This window comes from Tachysurus fulvidraco, chromosome 18, assembly GCF_022655615.1.
Source record: "Tachysurus fulvidraco isolate hzauxx_2018 chromosome 18, HZAU_PFXX_2.0, whole genome shotgun sequence".
Lineage (NCBI taxonomy): Eukaryota > Metazoa > Chordata > Actinopteri > Siluriformes > Bagridae > Tachysurus > Tachysurus fulvidraco.
The window spans coordinates 2,613,615-2,630,408 of NC_062535.1; the positions used below are offsets into that span (position 1 = coordinate 2,613,615).

Below are 16,794 nucleotides of genomic sequence, written 5' to 3' on the forward strand. Positions count from 1 at the left end.
AAGCAGGTCTGTGCATAACTAGGCTGTATAACGCTGAGGGAGGCCATGGCTAAAAGTATGTGGATAAAATGGGTTGTAAACATTGGTTAGGACCCTGGTCCTGTAAGCGCTACTGAGGACCCCAGTCCTGTAAGTGCTTGTGAGGACCCTGGTCTTGTGAGGACCCCGGTCCTGTAAGCGCTAGTGAGGACCCCGGTCCTGTAAGCGCTAGTGAGGACCCCGGTCCTGTAAGCGCTAGTGAGGACCCCGGTCCTGTAAGCGCTAGTGAGGACCCCGGTCCTGTAAGCGCTAGTGAGGACCCCGGTCCTGTAAGCGCTAGTGAGGACCCCGGTCTTGTGAGGACCCCGGTCCTGTAAGCGCTTGTGAGGACCCCGGTCCTGTAAGCGCTAGTGAGGACCCCGGTCCTGTAAGCGCTAGTGAGGACCCCGGTCCTGTAAGCGCTAGTGAGGACCCCGGTCCTGTAAGCGCTAGTGAGGACCGGGGTGTGCTACTGCATGTAACACTGGTGTGACTATACATGTTCATTACATTTAAATGTAATGAACATGTATAGTCACACCAGTGTTACATGCAGTAGGCTATAAGGTAAGGAGCGATTGTTCATTTGAAGATTACTCAAGTGGAAGAATGTAAGTAATAAACTTACACCTACTAGCACTATGCATTATATTTTGAAAAAGTCGATTATCTTAATATCAAAACCTTAAAACCTTTTATTTCTTTGCCTACATTGACGCTGATGCATTAAGAGGAGGGGTCTCCCGTACCAAGATGGCGGCTCTATTGACGCATACGTTCCAATGTACTGCCCTATACAAGGCGACATCTAGTGTAGATATATATGCACCACATGGAGAAAGAACACGTGGATGAGGACGAAGAAGAATCTTACGGGCTCCGATTGGACAAAACATCACACCTGACTAGGTCACGTGGTACAACCCGGAACTGTGGCTACATGAACTCAAGGTAGCGACGCGTTGTGAACGTTAATAATAGTAATATTAATAATAATAATCGGTTATAAACATACAATAAAATGTCAGAGTCGAGTCCTGAGCTTAATGATTATTTAGAGGGTAGAATTTCCTTCGAGGAGTTCGAGAGACGGAGAGAAGAGCGAATAAAAACAAAGCGAAAGGTGACAAATTTCCCTTTATTTATTTATTTATTTGTTTGTTTGTTTATCTGTTAAATCTGTTCGACATGAATTTATTAAACAGCTTTATTTTTTATTTATTTTTACCAATTTTATTCCTGTTTTATTCTTGAAACCAAGACACTGACCTCTGATTTTGTAATAAATATATTTGTATATAAAAATCTGTATTGTGATTCAAGTTATTGGTTTAAATAAATAAATAAATATATATATATATTTTATTTTTTTTAACTGCTAATGTCAGTCAAAAGTAAAACAAAAACATAATAATAAATAAAATGAAGAGAATATAAAAATAAAAACATTTAAAAAGTTCATGGCTGTAGTTTTATTGTTTAGTTAAAAATGTATTATAATTTATTATATTTGCCTTTTTATTAAGTAAGCAAACAAAAACAAACAACTTGTTTTTTGCTCTATCAGGTCCAGGAGGATAAAGGAGACGCCTCTGATGAGAATAATGACGCTGCTCCAAACACATCCATGAAGATCAGCAAAGCAAAACCTCACACAGGTACAAAAGGCTTCAGCAAGACTTCGTACAGAAACGTACACAAACACAGACCACCTTCAGAACTGTAGCATCACATGTTATAAGTCAATGAGGTTCTCCATCAGATTAACAATCGTCATCTCCTTCATACAATAAATATCATCTTTCCCATTTCTACAGAATACTAGACCACCTCTGTAAATTTTAGTTTATAGTAATAGACATCTGTATATTATGTTCATAGTACATACATATTCATTTGTATATTATATTCATAGAACATACATATCTGTAAGTTACTGTTTTATAGTAATAGCCATATATTTTATTACAGCACACATCCTTCTGTAAATCTGTATATTTTTCATAGTATGCACACAACTGTAAATTATTCCATATTACCACTTACTTAACTTATTTAAAGCTACTATTGCACTCTGGTTAGACCTAAACTGTATTTCGTTGCCTTGTACTTGTACATGTGTTATGACAATAAAGTTGAATCTAATGTAATCTTATTTATGTGGATCTAAAACATAACTATAGCGCCATCTACTGCTGATTCCATACCAATGCAGAATTTCACTCTTTTCAGTTTACTGTTTTCTCCAAGACACACACACACACACACACACACACACACACACACACACACACACACACACACACACCTACTTCATCCCATGTACACGTCTGTATTTGAAGAATTATTTACAAACCCCAAACCACATGTTTGTTCCATCAGGTTTGTTTAGACGACAGAGAGAAATATGTTCCATTTGATTGGATGGAAATTGTACAGAATACGTCATCATTCTTTTCTTTAAATAAATGTTATTGATGTCTATCAGTAAAAGACCTGGAAATGTTGCAGCACAATACAGTCGTGTGGATACCACGAATGAACACTTGAGCTCATTTAACACAATCGAAACACTACAACTTGCAAAATGACTTACATTCACAGCAAGAATGGAAAAAAAAAAAAAGATTTTTAACGACTTTTCTTAGCCTCTCTGTGGCTGTAGGCTGCCGATGTACATATCGTATCACAAACTAATGTATCTTTGGGCTAAGTCGAGTAAGTTGCTTCGTAACTGAATCAAGATGGAAATAAGGGTTTGTAGCAATAAATTATATTTTTTACATTTTTATACAACCTGAACATTCAACCCGTTTCTACAATTTCTACACAAATTTATTTGCACGTCAAATCTGACCATCGTTTCCTTTTTTTTCCCCTACGATCTCATGTTTAAAATTCGAAGCAACGATTAACGAAACCTAACGAATCTCTCACTTGTTTTCTCAAACAATTTGTATCAATCTCTTCAATTAATTTTGTGTTAAAGTCGAGTGGACCGAATCAACAGTAATGATAACACTGGATTGGAGTTGAGTGGGCGTGGCCACGTCACAGTGTGGGCGGTGCTTCTTTGTGCTACCTTTTGTATTTATTTGTAGTTTTATCTGACATATTTTTTCTCAGTTGAACTGTTGTTTAAGAATGTTGTCCAAAGTCAAATCTTTCCAACCTATTCAGAAGAGGCAACGTTAGTATTGTGTTTCAGAAGTGGGCGGGGCTAAACTTAGGAACAGTGTACAGAGGTTTTTTTTTTTTTTTTTAAATCACAAGTTGTTTTTTCCCCACCTGTTGCTGGAGCAGAAGAAGGAGTCAGCCCGAGTGTTCATAAAGCCTTCGCCTCCATGCTCGGGGAGGAGGAGGAGGAGGAGGAGGAGGAGGAAGAGGAGCTGGAAGATGAAGAGGACGGGGATTCAGAGTGGAAGGACATCGGGGAGCACTACGCAGCAGATGGCGGCGGTGGCGGCGGTGGCGGCAGCGGCGGTGGCGGTAGCGGCGGTGGCGGTAGCGGCGGTGGCGGCGGCGGCAGCAACGAGGTGACCCCGGGGGACGTGTTCGCTCTGGAGATGGAGCTCAACCGTGAGAACAAGAAGATGATGAAGGTGCTTTTAAAAATCTCTCTTTTCATCTTTATTATAGAACCAAAGCACAAAATGTTTACTTTTATGTATTTTGGTATCACACAATTTGTCTCTTTTTTTTTTTGTCTTTATTTATCTCGCCATTAAAGAAGAATCACTGAAACATCCAAAAAAAAAAAAAATTGTGATAAAAAATCCTATTATTTGAAATTTCATGGTGCTTTTATTTTATATCTAACAAAGGAATAACTTTTATAATAAATAATGCAGTGTATTTATTAAATAAATTTTACTATTTAAATACTAAATACTATTTGTATTATTTATTTAAATAAATAAATACCATTTGTTTTATTTATTTATTTATTTATTTATTTAAATAAAATACACACTTTGATAAATTTGACTGATTTAATTTAATAAATGGACAAAAGGCAGAGTGAGAAGCATTTATTCAAGTTAAAAATATATATATATTTCAGGAAAAGCGATCGCGCAGTAAACTCCCTCGTGCCCTCCGTGGCCTGATGGGAGAAGCGAACATCCGGTACGCTCGTGGAGAGAAGGATGACGCCATCCTGATGTGCATGGAGATTATCCGCCAAGGTTCGTTGGGTTCATCAGCGTGTGAAGTGTGTTGTGCTTTCCAGGTTTTCCTTAACGTGATAGCTTGTCGTGTGTGTCGTAGCTCCTCTGGCGTATGAGCCATTCTCCACTCTGGCGATGATCTATGAGGATCAAGGGGATGCTCAAAAGGCGCTGCAGTTCGGCCTGATCGCCGCGCACCTCAACCCGAGCGACTGCGACGAGTGGCTGAAGCTGGCTGACATGTCGCTGGAGCAGGAGAACATTAAGCAGGCCATCATATGCTACAGCAAAGGTCAGGACTGAGCTGATCCGTACGGCATCTTAACGAGCCTCATGTACTGCAAGTCGTCTTAAACCTTTAGTCTTTGTTTGTCCTTGCAGCGATTAAATATGACCAGACTAACGTTCGATACCTGTGGGAGCGCTCGAGTCTGTACGAGCAGTTGGGCGAGCACAAGCAGGCCATGGACGGCTACCGGCGCATCCTGACCCTGCTGCCCCCTACTGACGGAGAGCACTTCATGCAGCTGTCACGTGACATGGCTAAGTACGTCATGCCAGATAAGTCAGCTAAGACTGGTCTAGAAATCAGTACCTAGAATGAAGTATTGTGTGTTTGTGTGATTAGGAGCTACTACGAGAGCAGCGATTTACCCTCAGCTATCGGTGTAATGGAAGAGGCTCTGTCAAGGCATCCTGAACTCGTCACGCACGAGTGCGTTAACATGGCAGCCGAGCTCTACATAGCCAACCACCAGTACTGCAAAGCCTTAGAGGTGAGAACTTGCTCGGATGTCTTGGCTTGCCGGCATCGAGACCTTGCTTTTATGGGCGTTTTTTTTCTCTCGCTTAGGTCTTGCTTACATTTTGCGGCATCGTCCTGCAAAGAGAGGCGAACAAGGAAGAAACAGAGACTTGTGAGGAAGTGAAGGAAGAGAGCATGGATGTCTCTACGGAAGAAAAAGGTGAGACACGTTTCTATGATCTCGACAAACTCGCGTTAGGGTTTCTTGACGAGTTTCATTATCCGAACCTGCTCTTTTTACACTCCGTAGGAGACATTTTGGAGGTGGTGGTGCCTGATGATGTTCCTATAGATATCAGGGTGAAGCTCATGGTGTGTCTGATCCATCAACATGTCTTCAAGCCTTTGAATGTGAGTTTATTTTTACACCCTATCATATACATGTCACTGTGTTATGAGATGTGGATAGTAGGGTTGGGTTTGAAATAGGACATTACTGAATGGCGTACAGTTGGAGAGAACGACATGGCGTCGGTTATAGTGAGATGGCATTTGACGGGATATGATGAATGTGATGGGAATATTCCGGAAAACTCTAGCATGTTTAATGAAACTAGGGAAGATCGCATGGTGTGATAAGATTGGATAGGATGAGAATGGATTCGATGAAATGATGGGGTGAGATTGGATGAAATATGATCAGTTATGATTGGATTGGACGCAGCAGGACGAATAAGACTGGTTGGGATGGGATATCTTATCACGGGATAGTGCTGGATTGGAAAATGGGATGGGACGGATGCAGTATATGGAAAAGGGAAATGATGGGTAATGGAATATGATATAGAAAGTGATGGGATAGGAGAGCAGTTTGTGTACTCTGGCTCGTACCTGTGTACATTTTTTAATTTATTACTATCTTTCCATTGGTGTCTGATGGGGTGGAGCGTGTTCGAAGGTCTTGACCCTTCATCTTTGTGCTCTCTTCAGCCAATGGTGATGTCGATGATGGAGCAGAGTCCAGAGGAGTTGGGTGATCTGTATCTGGACGTGGCTGAGGCCTTCATGGACAAGGGCAAATATGTTTCTGCCTTGCCACTGCTCGGTGCACTCGTCTGCTCCGAGAGATACAACCTCGCCGTAGTGTGGCTACGACATGCAGGTACGGATGTGTTCGTGTTTTTTAGACTCATCTTTAATGTTTGATTAAAGCTTGTCGTGTGTTTTGTGCTAAATCGTCTTTTGTTTCTTTACCTTTTGTTCAGTGTTAATATATTTTGCTTGCTCTCCTCTCCTCTCCTTTTCTTTGCTTTTGTTTTGCTTCCATGTCTTTCGTTCAGCCTTATCTTTTGTTTATCTTCCTTGTCTTTCAGTTCGCTTCCCAGATCTTTGGGTTAAATGTCTTGTTTTTTCATTTAGCCTTCGTGTATTTTCTTCACTCTTATTATATATGTATATGTCAGTTATCAGTCAAAGCATTAGAATACATGTACATACATTACATGTTAATTAAAAGTCGGTCAGTTAGTGTGTAATTTCAATATATGACGTGAGAATGAATGTTTTTATATATATATATATATATATATATATATATATATATATATATATATATATATATATATATATATTTTCCCGTTTGTTTTTAGAGTGTCTGAAGGCTCTTGGCCATTTAGAGGTGGCTGCTAAGAGCTACAGTAAGGTGGTTGAGATGGCGCCTCTGCATCTGGAGGCACGTCTGGCTCTCTCCACCCTGCAGCAGCAGCTGGGTAGACCTGAATCTGCTCTTGAGGCGCTGGAGCCCATGTACGACCCTGACACTCTGGCTCAAGACTCCTCTGCAGCCCAGCAGGTCTGGTGCCGGCTCACGTGCACTTCGGCTTCTCCGACGATCTTCCAAATAAAATAAAAAAAAAATATATATATATATATATCACAAGGAATTTGTAACCTGCATTTAAAGATTATCCTCTGCCAGTATGTAACCATGCATCGTTTTCTTACTGTGTGGTTATAGGAGCTAAAGCTGTTGTTGCACCGATCCACGCTTCTTAGATCTCAAGGCAGAATCGACGACTACATAGACAGTGTGCTGACTATGCTGTCCATGCTGCTTAAGGTCCGCCTTTAGTGTTTTTTTTTTTTTTTTATCCTTGTGTATTTGAAGACTTTTTTTTTTAAATCAGACACGAGGTTTGTAGGTTTTTAAGTCTGGCAACTCTTCTCCTGTTCCTGTAGGTGGCGATGGTAAGAGCTCAGGTGTGCCTAATCGCCAACACCTCTTCGGGCACGAGGCACTTGCGCCTTATCAGAGTGTCCAAGAACACGCTGTCTGAAATCGAGGACCAGGAAGCGGCTTACTTAGACGTGACAGGTTAGACGTGGTTGTACATCACACCTAATTTTGCCACAGCAGTGCAACATGGCAACCTGTAGTGGCTTACTTATTAGACATAATGTTTAGTAGTTTTATGCATGTAATTATCTCATACGACCGTGGTGAGCAGAAAAGCATCTCAAACATACGTGTAACAATATCTTGTGTTCCTGTTTAGGAAAAACCAGCGTGCTGTCTCGGGACGACTGGTGGAATCTCCTGCTGGGCTGCCTCAGTGTACTGTGCGAGGAGAAACGCTACACCGAGGCAGAACTCCTTGTTGACTCGTCGCTCGAGTTCTACTCTTTCTACGACGACCGCGTCAAACGCAAAGAGCTCGAGTATCTGGGACTGAGCGCCGCCTTCCTGGACCGCAATTTCCGAAAAGCGTACGATTACATTAGGTAAAAATAAAAAAATTAAATTAATTCACCGTAATGGAGTTTCTGCTACGTGCTGTTTCGTAAGATTTTTAAGTAAGTACTTTTAAAGCACCTCACGTGTGTGTGTGTGTGTATTTCAGGTTGATGCTGATGTTCAGTGTAGACCAAGCTCAGCTGTGGAACATCTTCAGCCAGGTGACTCTTTACTCACAGGACGGACGCCATCACCGCTTCTGCCTGCGCCTCATGCTGAAGAACCCAGATAACCATGCGCTATGCCTGCTCAATGGTCACACATCACTCGTCTCCGGGACCTTTAAACACGCCTTGGGTACGGCTCAAATCCCTCACAACTGAGTTGAGAAAAAAGTTCATATATGTCTTCCAGGTTGTCTGTGGACACGTGTTTAAATGAACTGGTAGCAATTAAACCACATCTCATCACAGTCTTTTTCTCAAATCTTTCTTTGTTCCTTGGTCTTCTGTGGTGAGCAGGTCAGTATATGCAGGCGTTCAGGAATCAGCCGTGTCACCCGTTGCACAGCCTGTGTGTAGGCCTCACCTTCTTTCACATGGCCTCACAGAAGTTTGTCGCGAAGCGACACCCATTGGTGCTACAGGTAAGTGTTTTTTTGGAATCATACATACATGAAACAGGAATAAACTGGAACTTGATCTGGGTCTTGGTGGACATTGATAAGAACTATCTGATTTTACATGTTCGTACTGGATAGATCTATTCACATTGAAGATGAACCTCTGAGAAGTTTTATAGACTTGCATGAAGCCACAACGGTCTAAAAAAAAATCAATCCACAATAAAGCAAAATGTCCTCAAACGGAAGAAATTCAGCACTCTCGCTGTGCTTCCTGTGAGTGGGCGTCCTTTACAAAGATCACACTTAGAAAACACAGCGTGCGATGCTGAGGAAGGTGTAAAGAACCCAAGAGGACCAGCTTAAGACGTCTAGAAAATCTCTCAGACTTTGTCTGCTCATGTGTCCACTGTATCCACAATAGTGGAAAATGGAATGGGACAATTTTTTTTTGCAATTTATGGCAGTCACATTACCTGGGAAAATAAAAGGCATCTCAACATCAACATTAATCTGTGTAACTGTGAAGCATGGTGGTGGTGGCATCGTGGTTCAGGACTACTGGACAGCTTAGAATTTTCAGTTACAATTCTATGTGGATGTCAGTTTGATATATTTTCTCTCTCATTTTTTCTGCGTAGGGTTTCTCCTTCCTGTGGCGTTACGTGGAGTTCAGAGGTCATTGTCAGGAGAGTTTATATAATTTAGGTCGTGCTCTGCATCAGCTCAGTCTGACCCATTTGGCCATCCACTACTATCAGAAAGCCCTCAGCTTACCACCTGTCAAACTGGAGGTCAGTACATCATCATCAGCGGTGTCTCGTTCATTCTGTCATCATCCGGTTAGTGTTGTAAATCTAAATAAGTTTAAAGTAGTGAAGGGAAAGGTTAAGTCTAATGAACGGCACGTTTGTGGATGAGTGATCTCGTATTAATAATAATACTATGAGAGTCTCTCTGGTTGTGTTGCAGGGCATTGAGGACGATCAGGTGGACCTGCGCAGAGAAATCGCCTTCAATCTTTCACTTATATACCAAGCTAGTGGTAACAAGGAAATGGCCCGCTATTACATACAAACATATTGTGTTGTGTGAGTATGTGTGCGAGTGCACGTGAAAGGGCGAGGGTGTGCGAGTGCGTGAGAAACCTTTTGTAGTAATGTTTGTATAATACTATTTTCTACTTTAATAAAGCTATTTATTTTTGTTGGTACTTTGTGCGTTTAGAGTTATTTGGATTTCACTAAATGGACTTGCTAGATTTCAAAACATTAAATTCACACAATTGCTGTGGAATATTGTGTTCAGTTTTTACACCATCAGATGCGTCACTTAAAGGCAGGGTCTCCGATTTGGTCTCCGAGTCGGGCCGAATAATAAACAAAAATCAAAACAAACGTGTAGCCAATGAGCAGAAGGGGGCGGGGCTTGTCAATATGCGGCGGAGAGAGTGTTCAGTGCGCATGTGTGACATTAGCAGAAAGCGGTTTTAACATCGACATGGAGGATAAAAACAAAGAAAGAAAGAGAAGAAAGACTTACGATAAGAAGCAGGACGTGTTAATATAGGATCAGCTTTTCAGCGCTGGAGAGAACTGACGGAGCAGGAAGTTGGCCACATATTCACAGGTTGGCGTTTCCCGAGTCAATAACTCCTGAGCTAAACGCTGTTACTACACAAATAACACCTCTTTTCTATCGTAGTGATGTAGAGAGGCAGCTACAACCGCATTTTGTGTAGTAACAGCGTTTAGCTCAGGAGTTATCGACTCGGGAAACTCCGACCTCTGAATATGTGGCCGACTTTACTTAAGACGCCAAGGCGCTTTTTTCCTTCTCGATAGGTGAGTAACGTTGGTTTTGTTTTGTTACACAGAACTAATATATGCCTTTGTCCTTTACATGATTATGCTTGTGTGTCATTTTTGCTTGTTTGTTTATCTACAATCGTATTGTTCTTCCCTTCAGCTATAATAAAGACACATTTCTTTCCATTAGTTGCCTGGGTTATGTATGTGTGGGCGGAGCTATCGATACAGGGGTGGGACCCATTTGGCTTAGGGGTGTGTTTGTTTTGGTGATTTCAAATGTCGACATTGGCTTTCAAAAATCGGAGACCGCACCTTTAAGCTTTTATACAACATGTTACTAATGTGAATAAATAAATTGAGTTTCTTATTTTATTTCTCAAGTATATGCTTGAAAACAGTGCTGTGTGCAAGGAGCAAAAACACCAAAAATAAATGTTCATAAGGTAAGATTTGTCTAATCTGAGTTAGATGGGTAGATATTGTACCCCTGGAGTCTGCCCTGATTCCCACCCATAGTGTTCCATCCCAGATCTTGTGTTTAAGTAGATTTAGCATGACATGGTTGCAAACAATCATTCTGGACTTTATTTATACAGGTGAATAATGATAACCTGCTTTAAAGCTTTCATTTTTTCAGTCATGGTTTTCTGGAATGTAATTAATTGTATATATAATAAATAGGAGTAAAAAAAAACAATGCTATGGTGTAAAAGGTGAGCTGCTGAGGTAAAACTCGTCCCGCCCTTTTTTCTCCACTAGGGTTGCCATGTTGAATTTTTCCAAACATCAGCTTTAAGCTATTTAAATCGACGTAATCACCTGATAATCCACACGACACGCGTTATTTACAGAAATTAGCATATTTTGTGATGTAGTAAATTATTGTAGCAGGAATCATTGGGTCAGATTTGAGTCCCGGGTCTCTGGCGAACACGCATCCAAAACAAAAGGATGAACGGAAACCGGAACTGAAACATTTTTTTTTCTCGGTGCGCGTAAACGAAACGACTTCACGTTCTGTAATGTAAAAAAAAAAAAAAATCGGCGTCGTTATGTCGCGTTCTCGTCTCAGCTGACGCCTTTAACGTGCGCGAGCGCGGACAATCTGACAGGAAAAAAAAAATCTCCACAAACGCGAACGTTTCCTCGGTTAATTGTTGTTCGGAGGATTTTTACACGCGCACTTACACACACACCGCTTACGGTAAGTTGACGCTTAGTGTGTATAATATGTTGTTGCTGTGTTCGTTGGGGACAAAAAAAAAACAATTGTAAATAAAAATGTTGTTTACCTCAAACGGAGGTGCCGTCGTTAATGCGAGAGCTCGGACAATAGTCTGCGCGCGTGCGGAGTTGAACGGTTTTAACGATTTTAACGGTTAATTTTTTAAATTTAAAAAACTTCAGGTGACAAACCAAAAAAAAGGACCTTTTTATATCTGGGGCTGCTGTTGAATAATACAGTAAGCTACAGGTTTTATATTTGTTAATGTATATAAACACACAGATAGATAGATAGATAGATAGATAGATAGATAGATAGATAGATAGATATACAGATAGACATACAGATAGACAGACTGATGGATAGACAGATGGATAGACAGATAGATACATAGATATACAGCTAGACAGACAGATAGATAGACAGACACTGTACATAGATATACAGACAGATAGATAGATAGATAGATAGATAGATAGATAGATAGATAGATAGATAGATTATACGTTTCTTTGTATTGATACCTGGCACCATAATTTCCCTTCACACGCCACCAAATGGTTGATGGTTTATGACAGACGATCCATATGTCAGTTTATAGCTTTAGTTCTACTGTTCAGCTCTCGAGTGCTCAGTGCATGAATAATCTATAACCAACGGAAATATTCAGACAAAGTTAGATTTGCGTTCACACCTCAGTGTCTTGCTACCACACGAACGAACACTGCTTTCTCATGACGTGATTGTGGATGTGGTATATATTTATCATATGCCTGTCTCTTCCATCTATTCTTTTACCTTCAGATTGTTTTTTTTTTTTTGTTTTTTTTACAGTTTTTCCTTCAGTTCTTGATCAAACTGTAGTTCTGGGTCCTGAACCGTTTTACATAGACTCGTTCACTTCTCAAAAATATTTTCACGTTCCACAATTTTCTGATGATCACGAGAAGAAGAAACCTGAGCGGGAAGCCAGTTCTTGTATTTCGCGCGATGATGTTGACACGTGAACCACACTGGTCTTGACTAACTCCCTTGAATTAGGCTTGTTTTAGCCTGGTACCAATATCTGTTGTCTTAATAGCTTTCCTGACATCAGCGTGGTCTCCGTCAGAGAGATATTCTTTTTTAAAGTTTGCACTTTAGCACAACAGATCTCTCGTTGTGTTCAGTGGTACGTGGCTGCTTTTGGAAAGCAAAAGGTTCAATATTTGGGATGCAGCACAGGTTTGAAATAATGCCACTCCCTGAAGCTCCACATCTCCTAGTGAAAGCTACTGTTAACGTGTCTTTGCATGATTCATGGAAATAAAGTAGAGATATTAAAAAGTCTAGCTACAAGGCATGTGCGTAGACCTTCATAAACTTCCCATCAGGCTTAGAACTGAAATTATAAAGCATCAGTTGAACTCGCAGTAACTCTTCCACCAGAGGAACAAATAAGCCTTGAACTTATTAGAAGGAAATGACTTAAAACTGCCACCCGGGCTCTCAATCTAAACATAGCCAACAAGTTCAAAAACAAAGTGATCGAGACTTGTGCTTAAATATAAATAACATTCCACTCAATTCTCCTTATTAGGGTATAGTAATGTTTAAATATTTTTATAGCTGTCCCTGCATGAATCTTGATTTTCTGTCCCTGCATGAATCTTGTCTCATGATTTATTTTTTATTTCCAGCTTCCCATCTTTCATGTCGATGGAAGGCATTTGATCGGTCAAAGCCTGCTACAGTTGCTTCACATTAAATAAAAAATTCCACTCGGAGACTCGGCAGCTAAACCCGCAAAAATGAGAAAAATGTCCATGCTCGAAGGGAAAGCTGGACAGGCGCCGACATTGTGAGTTGTTAGCACTCGGAGGGTGGCCGCTGTGCATTGGACACCGCCGCTAGACCACATCTCACTAGGTGTTTATGTGCAACAACAGTCTTTCTGTTTTTTTCTTTCTCTTTAACAAAATGGACCTTTAATAGTCACCATCTGTATTGTAGTATTACAGCATTCGGGAATAAACTATAAACTCGCTGGAAAAGGTTTGATTCTTATTTACTTGTACCGAATCACACAGCAGGTTGGCATACATACAGCTCTCTTTTGCCAAGATTCTCCTCCTAAACTTGAAAGACAGTCTGTTTACAGCCTTGAGAAACAACGTCTTCTCTGTTCAGCATCACTGATAAATTTGACCAACATTCAGACTTTTTCCTTTTTTTGTTTATCGCATGTGTTCTTAGCGACGTCAAGCTCCATCACGTGTCTAAACATGGACCTGGGAGGCAATAAATATAGTGTACAGTTAACCCTGACTGGTAAAGAGAAGAATTTTAGCTGTGTGTGAACGTAGAGAGCAGTTTAATTGGGCAGTATACCCTCAGGTACACTACACACCATCACGTCTCACCTTCAGGCGGGAAATGAGTCTCGCTATGCCGTGACTGCACGGAGCTGCGGCCAATGAAGAAAAATCATATTTACCAAAACATATTTAAGCTATAGTTGTATAGATATAGTGGTTTGAGGGTATTTAAATCCAAATTGGAGGAAGGGTTTAGAAATTACAGCCCTTGAGATTAGCCACTAGTGATGCATGGGTCGAGACCCGCAGGTTATGAGGCGGGTTTTTTCCAACCCGTTGGTCCCGCTTTTATGAAATTATTGGCTCTCCCCACGGTAAAAAACAATTTCTTTACCCGCCCCAACCCGACCCGTGGGTCGCCCCGTGGTTATGAAACGACCCGCACATCACTAGTAGCCACCCCCCCTTTTTCAAGGGACCAAAAGTAATCGGACAATTGAATCAAAAGCTGTTAGTTGGACAGGTGTAGGCTATTCCTTCATTATTTCTTCATCAATTAAGCAGGTAAAAGGTCTGGAGTTGATTCTAAGTCTGGTTATTTGCACTTGGAATCTGTTGCTGTGAACCTACATCATGCGTTCAAAGGAGCTCTCCGTGAAAGTCAAACAGGCCATCGTTAGTCTACAAAAACAAAACAAATCCATCACAGAGATAGCAGGAACATTAGGAGTGGCCAGATCAACAGTTTGGTACATTCTGAGAAAAAAGAATGCAATGGTGAGCTCAGTGACATAAAAAGGCGTGGCCGTCCACGGGAGACAACGGTAGTAGATGACCCCAGGATCCTCTCCATGGTAAAGCAAAACCCATTCACAACATCCAGCCAAGTGAAGGACACTCTCCAGGAGGTAGGCTTGTCTTTGTCAAAGTCTACAATCAAGAGAAGACTACACGAGAGCAAATACAGAGGTTTCACCACAAGGCACATTTTTTTGGCATAATAGACGTTTGCCAAAAAACATATAAAAAAGCCTGACCAGTTCTGGAAAAGCATTCATTGGATGGATGAAACTTAAGATCAACCTTTACCGGAATGACGAGGACAGAAAAGTATGGAGAAGGCCTGGAACCGCTCATGATCCAAAACATACAAGGTCATCTGTAAAACATAGTGGAGGCAGTGTAATGGCATGGGCATGCATGGCTTCCAGTGGCACTGGGTCACTGGTGTTTATTGATGATGTGACAGAAGTAGCCGGATGAATTCTGAAGTGTATATAATAATATACTGTCTGCCCAGGTTAAGCCAAATGCGGCAAAGTCGATTAGACGGCATTTCACAGTACAGACGAACAATGATCTAAAACACACTGCAAAAGCAACCCAGGAGTTTTTTAAGGAAAAGAAATGGAATATTCTGCACTGGCCGAGTCAATCACCTGACCTCAACCCGATTGAACGTGCATTTCACTTGCTGAAGGCAAAACTAAAGGCAGAAAGACCCACGGACAAATATCAACTGTAGACAGCTGCAGTTTAGACCTGGCAAAGCATCAGAAAGGAGGAAACCCGAGTCTCTGGTGATGTCCATGGGCTCCAGACTTTAGGCAGTCGCCTGCAAAAGGATTTTCAACAGATTATTAAAAATGAACATTTTATTTATGATTATATTCGTTTGTCCAATTACATTTGAGCCCCTGAAGGGGGGGGGGGGGATAAAACTGTGCATAAAAATGGTTGCAGTTTGTTCAACCCCTTGAATTACAGCTGAACGTCTGCTCTTCAAAAGCATCGTTTTTTTTTTGTTGTTTTTTTTTTTCCTCCACCTTCTGTATCACATTATGAAGTGCTAAAAAAGAAACTAGGCCCATTTCTTGCATCTCATGCAGATTTAAAGGGAGAAACATCTGTGTGATAGAGTCACAGTTTCAGCAACTGTACAAATGTGTGCAGCGAAGCCTGATGATGATCAGGTCTTTATTTTGATGCTATTCCTGCTATTCTGGATGTTTACTTTGGAACGATGTGAATTTTCCTGTGGATTGATTGTGTTGTGTTGCATTTGTTCTCGGCCCCGTGTTCTCACTCTATCTGCGCTCCATGTGGTTGTTGGGATGGAGCCATATTTTATTCTTTATGTTCTGATCTTGGAAGCGTAATACTTCATCCTCCAATGCTGAGTAAATCAAAAGGCCCCCAGTGCGTGGGATCTTTACGCTTCACTAACAATAACCAACACCGTGATATGTTTTTTCGGTCATTTACAGCTACTACACTGATCTTGGTTTCTTGGGTGTTTGGTGTCACTAGAAGCCATTTAGCCACAGCTAATTAAGCAGCACTTCGACCCCTGTGTCGACCGACACACACCGCTCTGAGGCTTAATACACAATAGACCAGCAGCACGGCCGCTTGTGTCCTATTTGTCACCACCGAGTTGTAGCAGTTTAATCAGTCAGCGTTCAGGTCACCTGAGGACCCGGCACTTACAGTCACATGGGTCGTGTTGTCGATATCATTATCGTGCACATTTACCCCACTGTGCTCCGTCTTTTTCATTTATTAATCATATAACGAGTATCGGGTTATGGAGGAATCTGTTTTATTACAAACACTAAAGATTAAGCAGAATTAGTTATTCAGTTGTTACTGAAATTTTGCTTCTTGATGTTGGTGTGATAGAAAGAGAAGTGTTTTTCTCTCTCTCTCTCTCTCTCTCTCTCTCTCTCTCTCTCTCTCTCTCTCTTTCAAAACTCTTCTATCCTAAAGATATTGGAAGGCGACAGCTTTACCTCTGACACTGGAGACTAATGAATGATTTTGAGACGCATCAACATCTGAGTTATAGAGGTGTATTTCTAGAACATTTATAATAGTGTGGTATTGTGTGTGTGTGTGTGTGTGTGCATGTTGTACTACTCACAGGAAAAAGGGTCAAGACCTGTCTTGGTGTTCAAATCCACCCCTTTCCGCCCGCTGACAGGATGTGTTGTGTGCATGAGGAACGCCAAAATAGCTCGGAGTGACAATAAGCAGGAGGTCAGGAATGCTCGCTGGCCGCTACCACATACCAACAGCACCCTCTTAACACACGGTTCAAAATAGATGTCGTAACTATGTCACCGTGTAGTTCGACTTGTTTTCCTCCGTCGGAAACTATTAGCAAGAAATTG

At 41.2% G+C, this 16,794-nt stretch overlaps 2 protein-coding genes across 6 annotated transcripts in view; both read left to right on the forward strand.

Moving 5' to 3' along the window:
- Positions 1–740: 740 nt before the first annotated feature.
- gtf3c3 (general transcription factor IIIC, polypeptide 3) lies at positions 741–9,501 on the forward strand. Of its 3 annotated transcripts, XM_047803640.1 has the most exons (18): positions 743–1,141; positions 1,586–1,676; positions 3,313–3,620; positions 4,082–4,205; positions 4,288–4,479; positions 4,569–4,734; positions 4,816–4,963; positions 5,041–5,152; positions 5,243–5,343; positions 5,923–6,094; positions 6,582–6,784; positions 6,950–7,051; positions 7,171–7,306; positions 7,488–7,713; positions 7,833–8,023; positions 8,188–8,312; positions 8,930–9,082; positions 9,261–9,501. In XM_047803640.1, exons 1-18 carry the CDS (start codon positions 1,040–1,042, stop codon positions 9,381–9,383), a joined length of 2,775 nt encoding a protein of 924 aa, XP_047659596.1. In that variant the 5' UTR covers positions 743–1,039; the 3' UTR covers positions 9,384–9,501. The 3 variants fall into 3 exon arrangements, with proteins under 3 accessions (XP_047659595.1, XP_027032287.2, XP_047659596.1); XM_047803639.1 differs by having other exon boundaries at positions 741–1,141; positions 5,041–5,343; XM_027176486.2 differs by having other exon boundaries at positions 742–1,141; positions 3,322–3,620; positions 5,041–5,343.
- A 1,394-nt stretch (positions 9,502–10,895) lies between these two features.
- Positions 10,896–16,794, forward strand: part of hecw2b (HECT, C2 and WW domain containing E3 ubiquitin protein ligase 2b) — a 52,577-nt gene continuing 46,678 nt past the window's right edge. The window contains exons 1-2 of one of the 3 annotated variants that reach the window (XM_047803057.1): positions 10,896–11,303; positions 13,004–13,232. The gene's annotated coding sequence lies outside the window, so the exon portion shown is untranslated. The remainder of the gene's footprint in view (positions 11,304–13,003; positions 13,233–16,794) is intronic. The other 2 variants (XM_047803058.1, XM_047803056.1) reach the window with 2 other exon arrangements.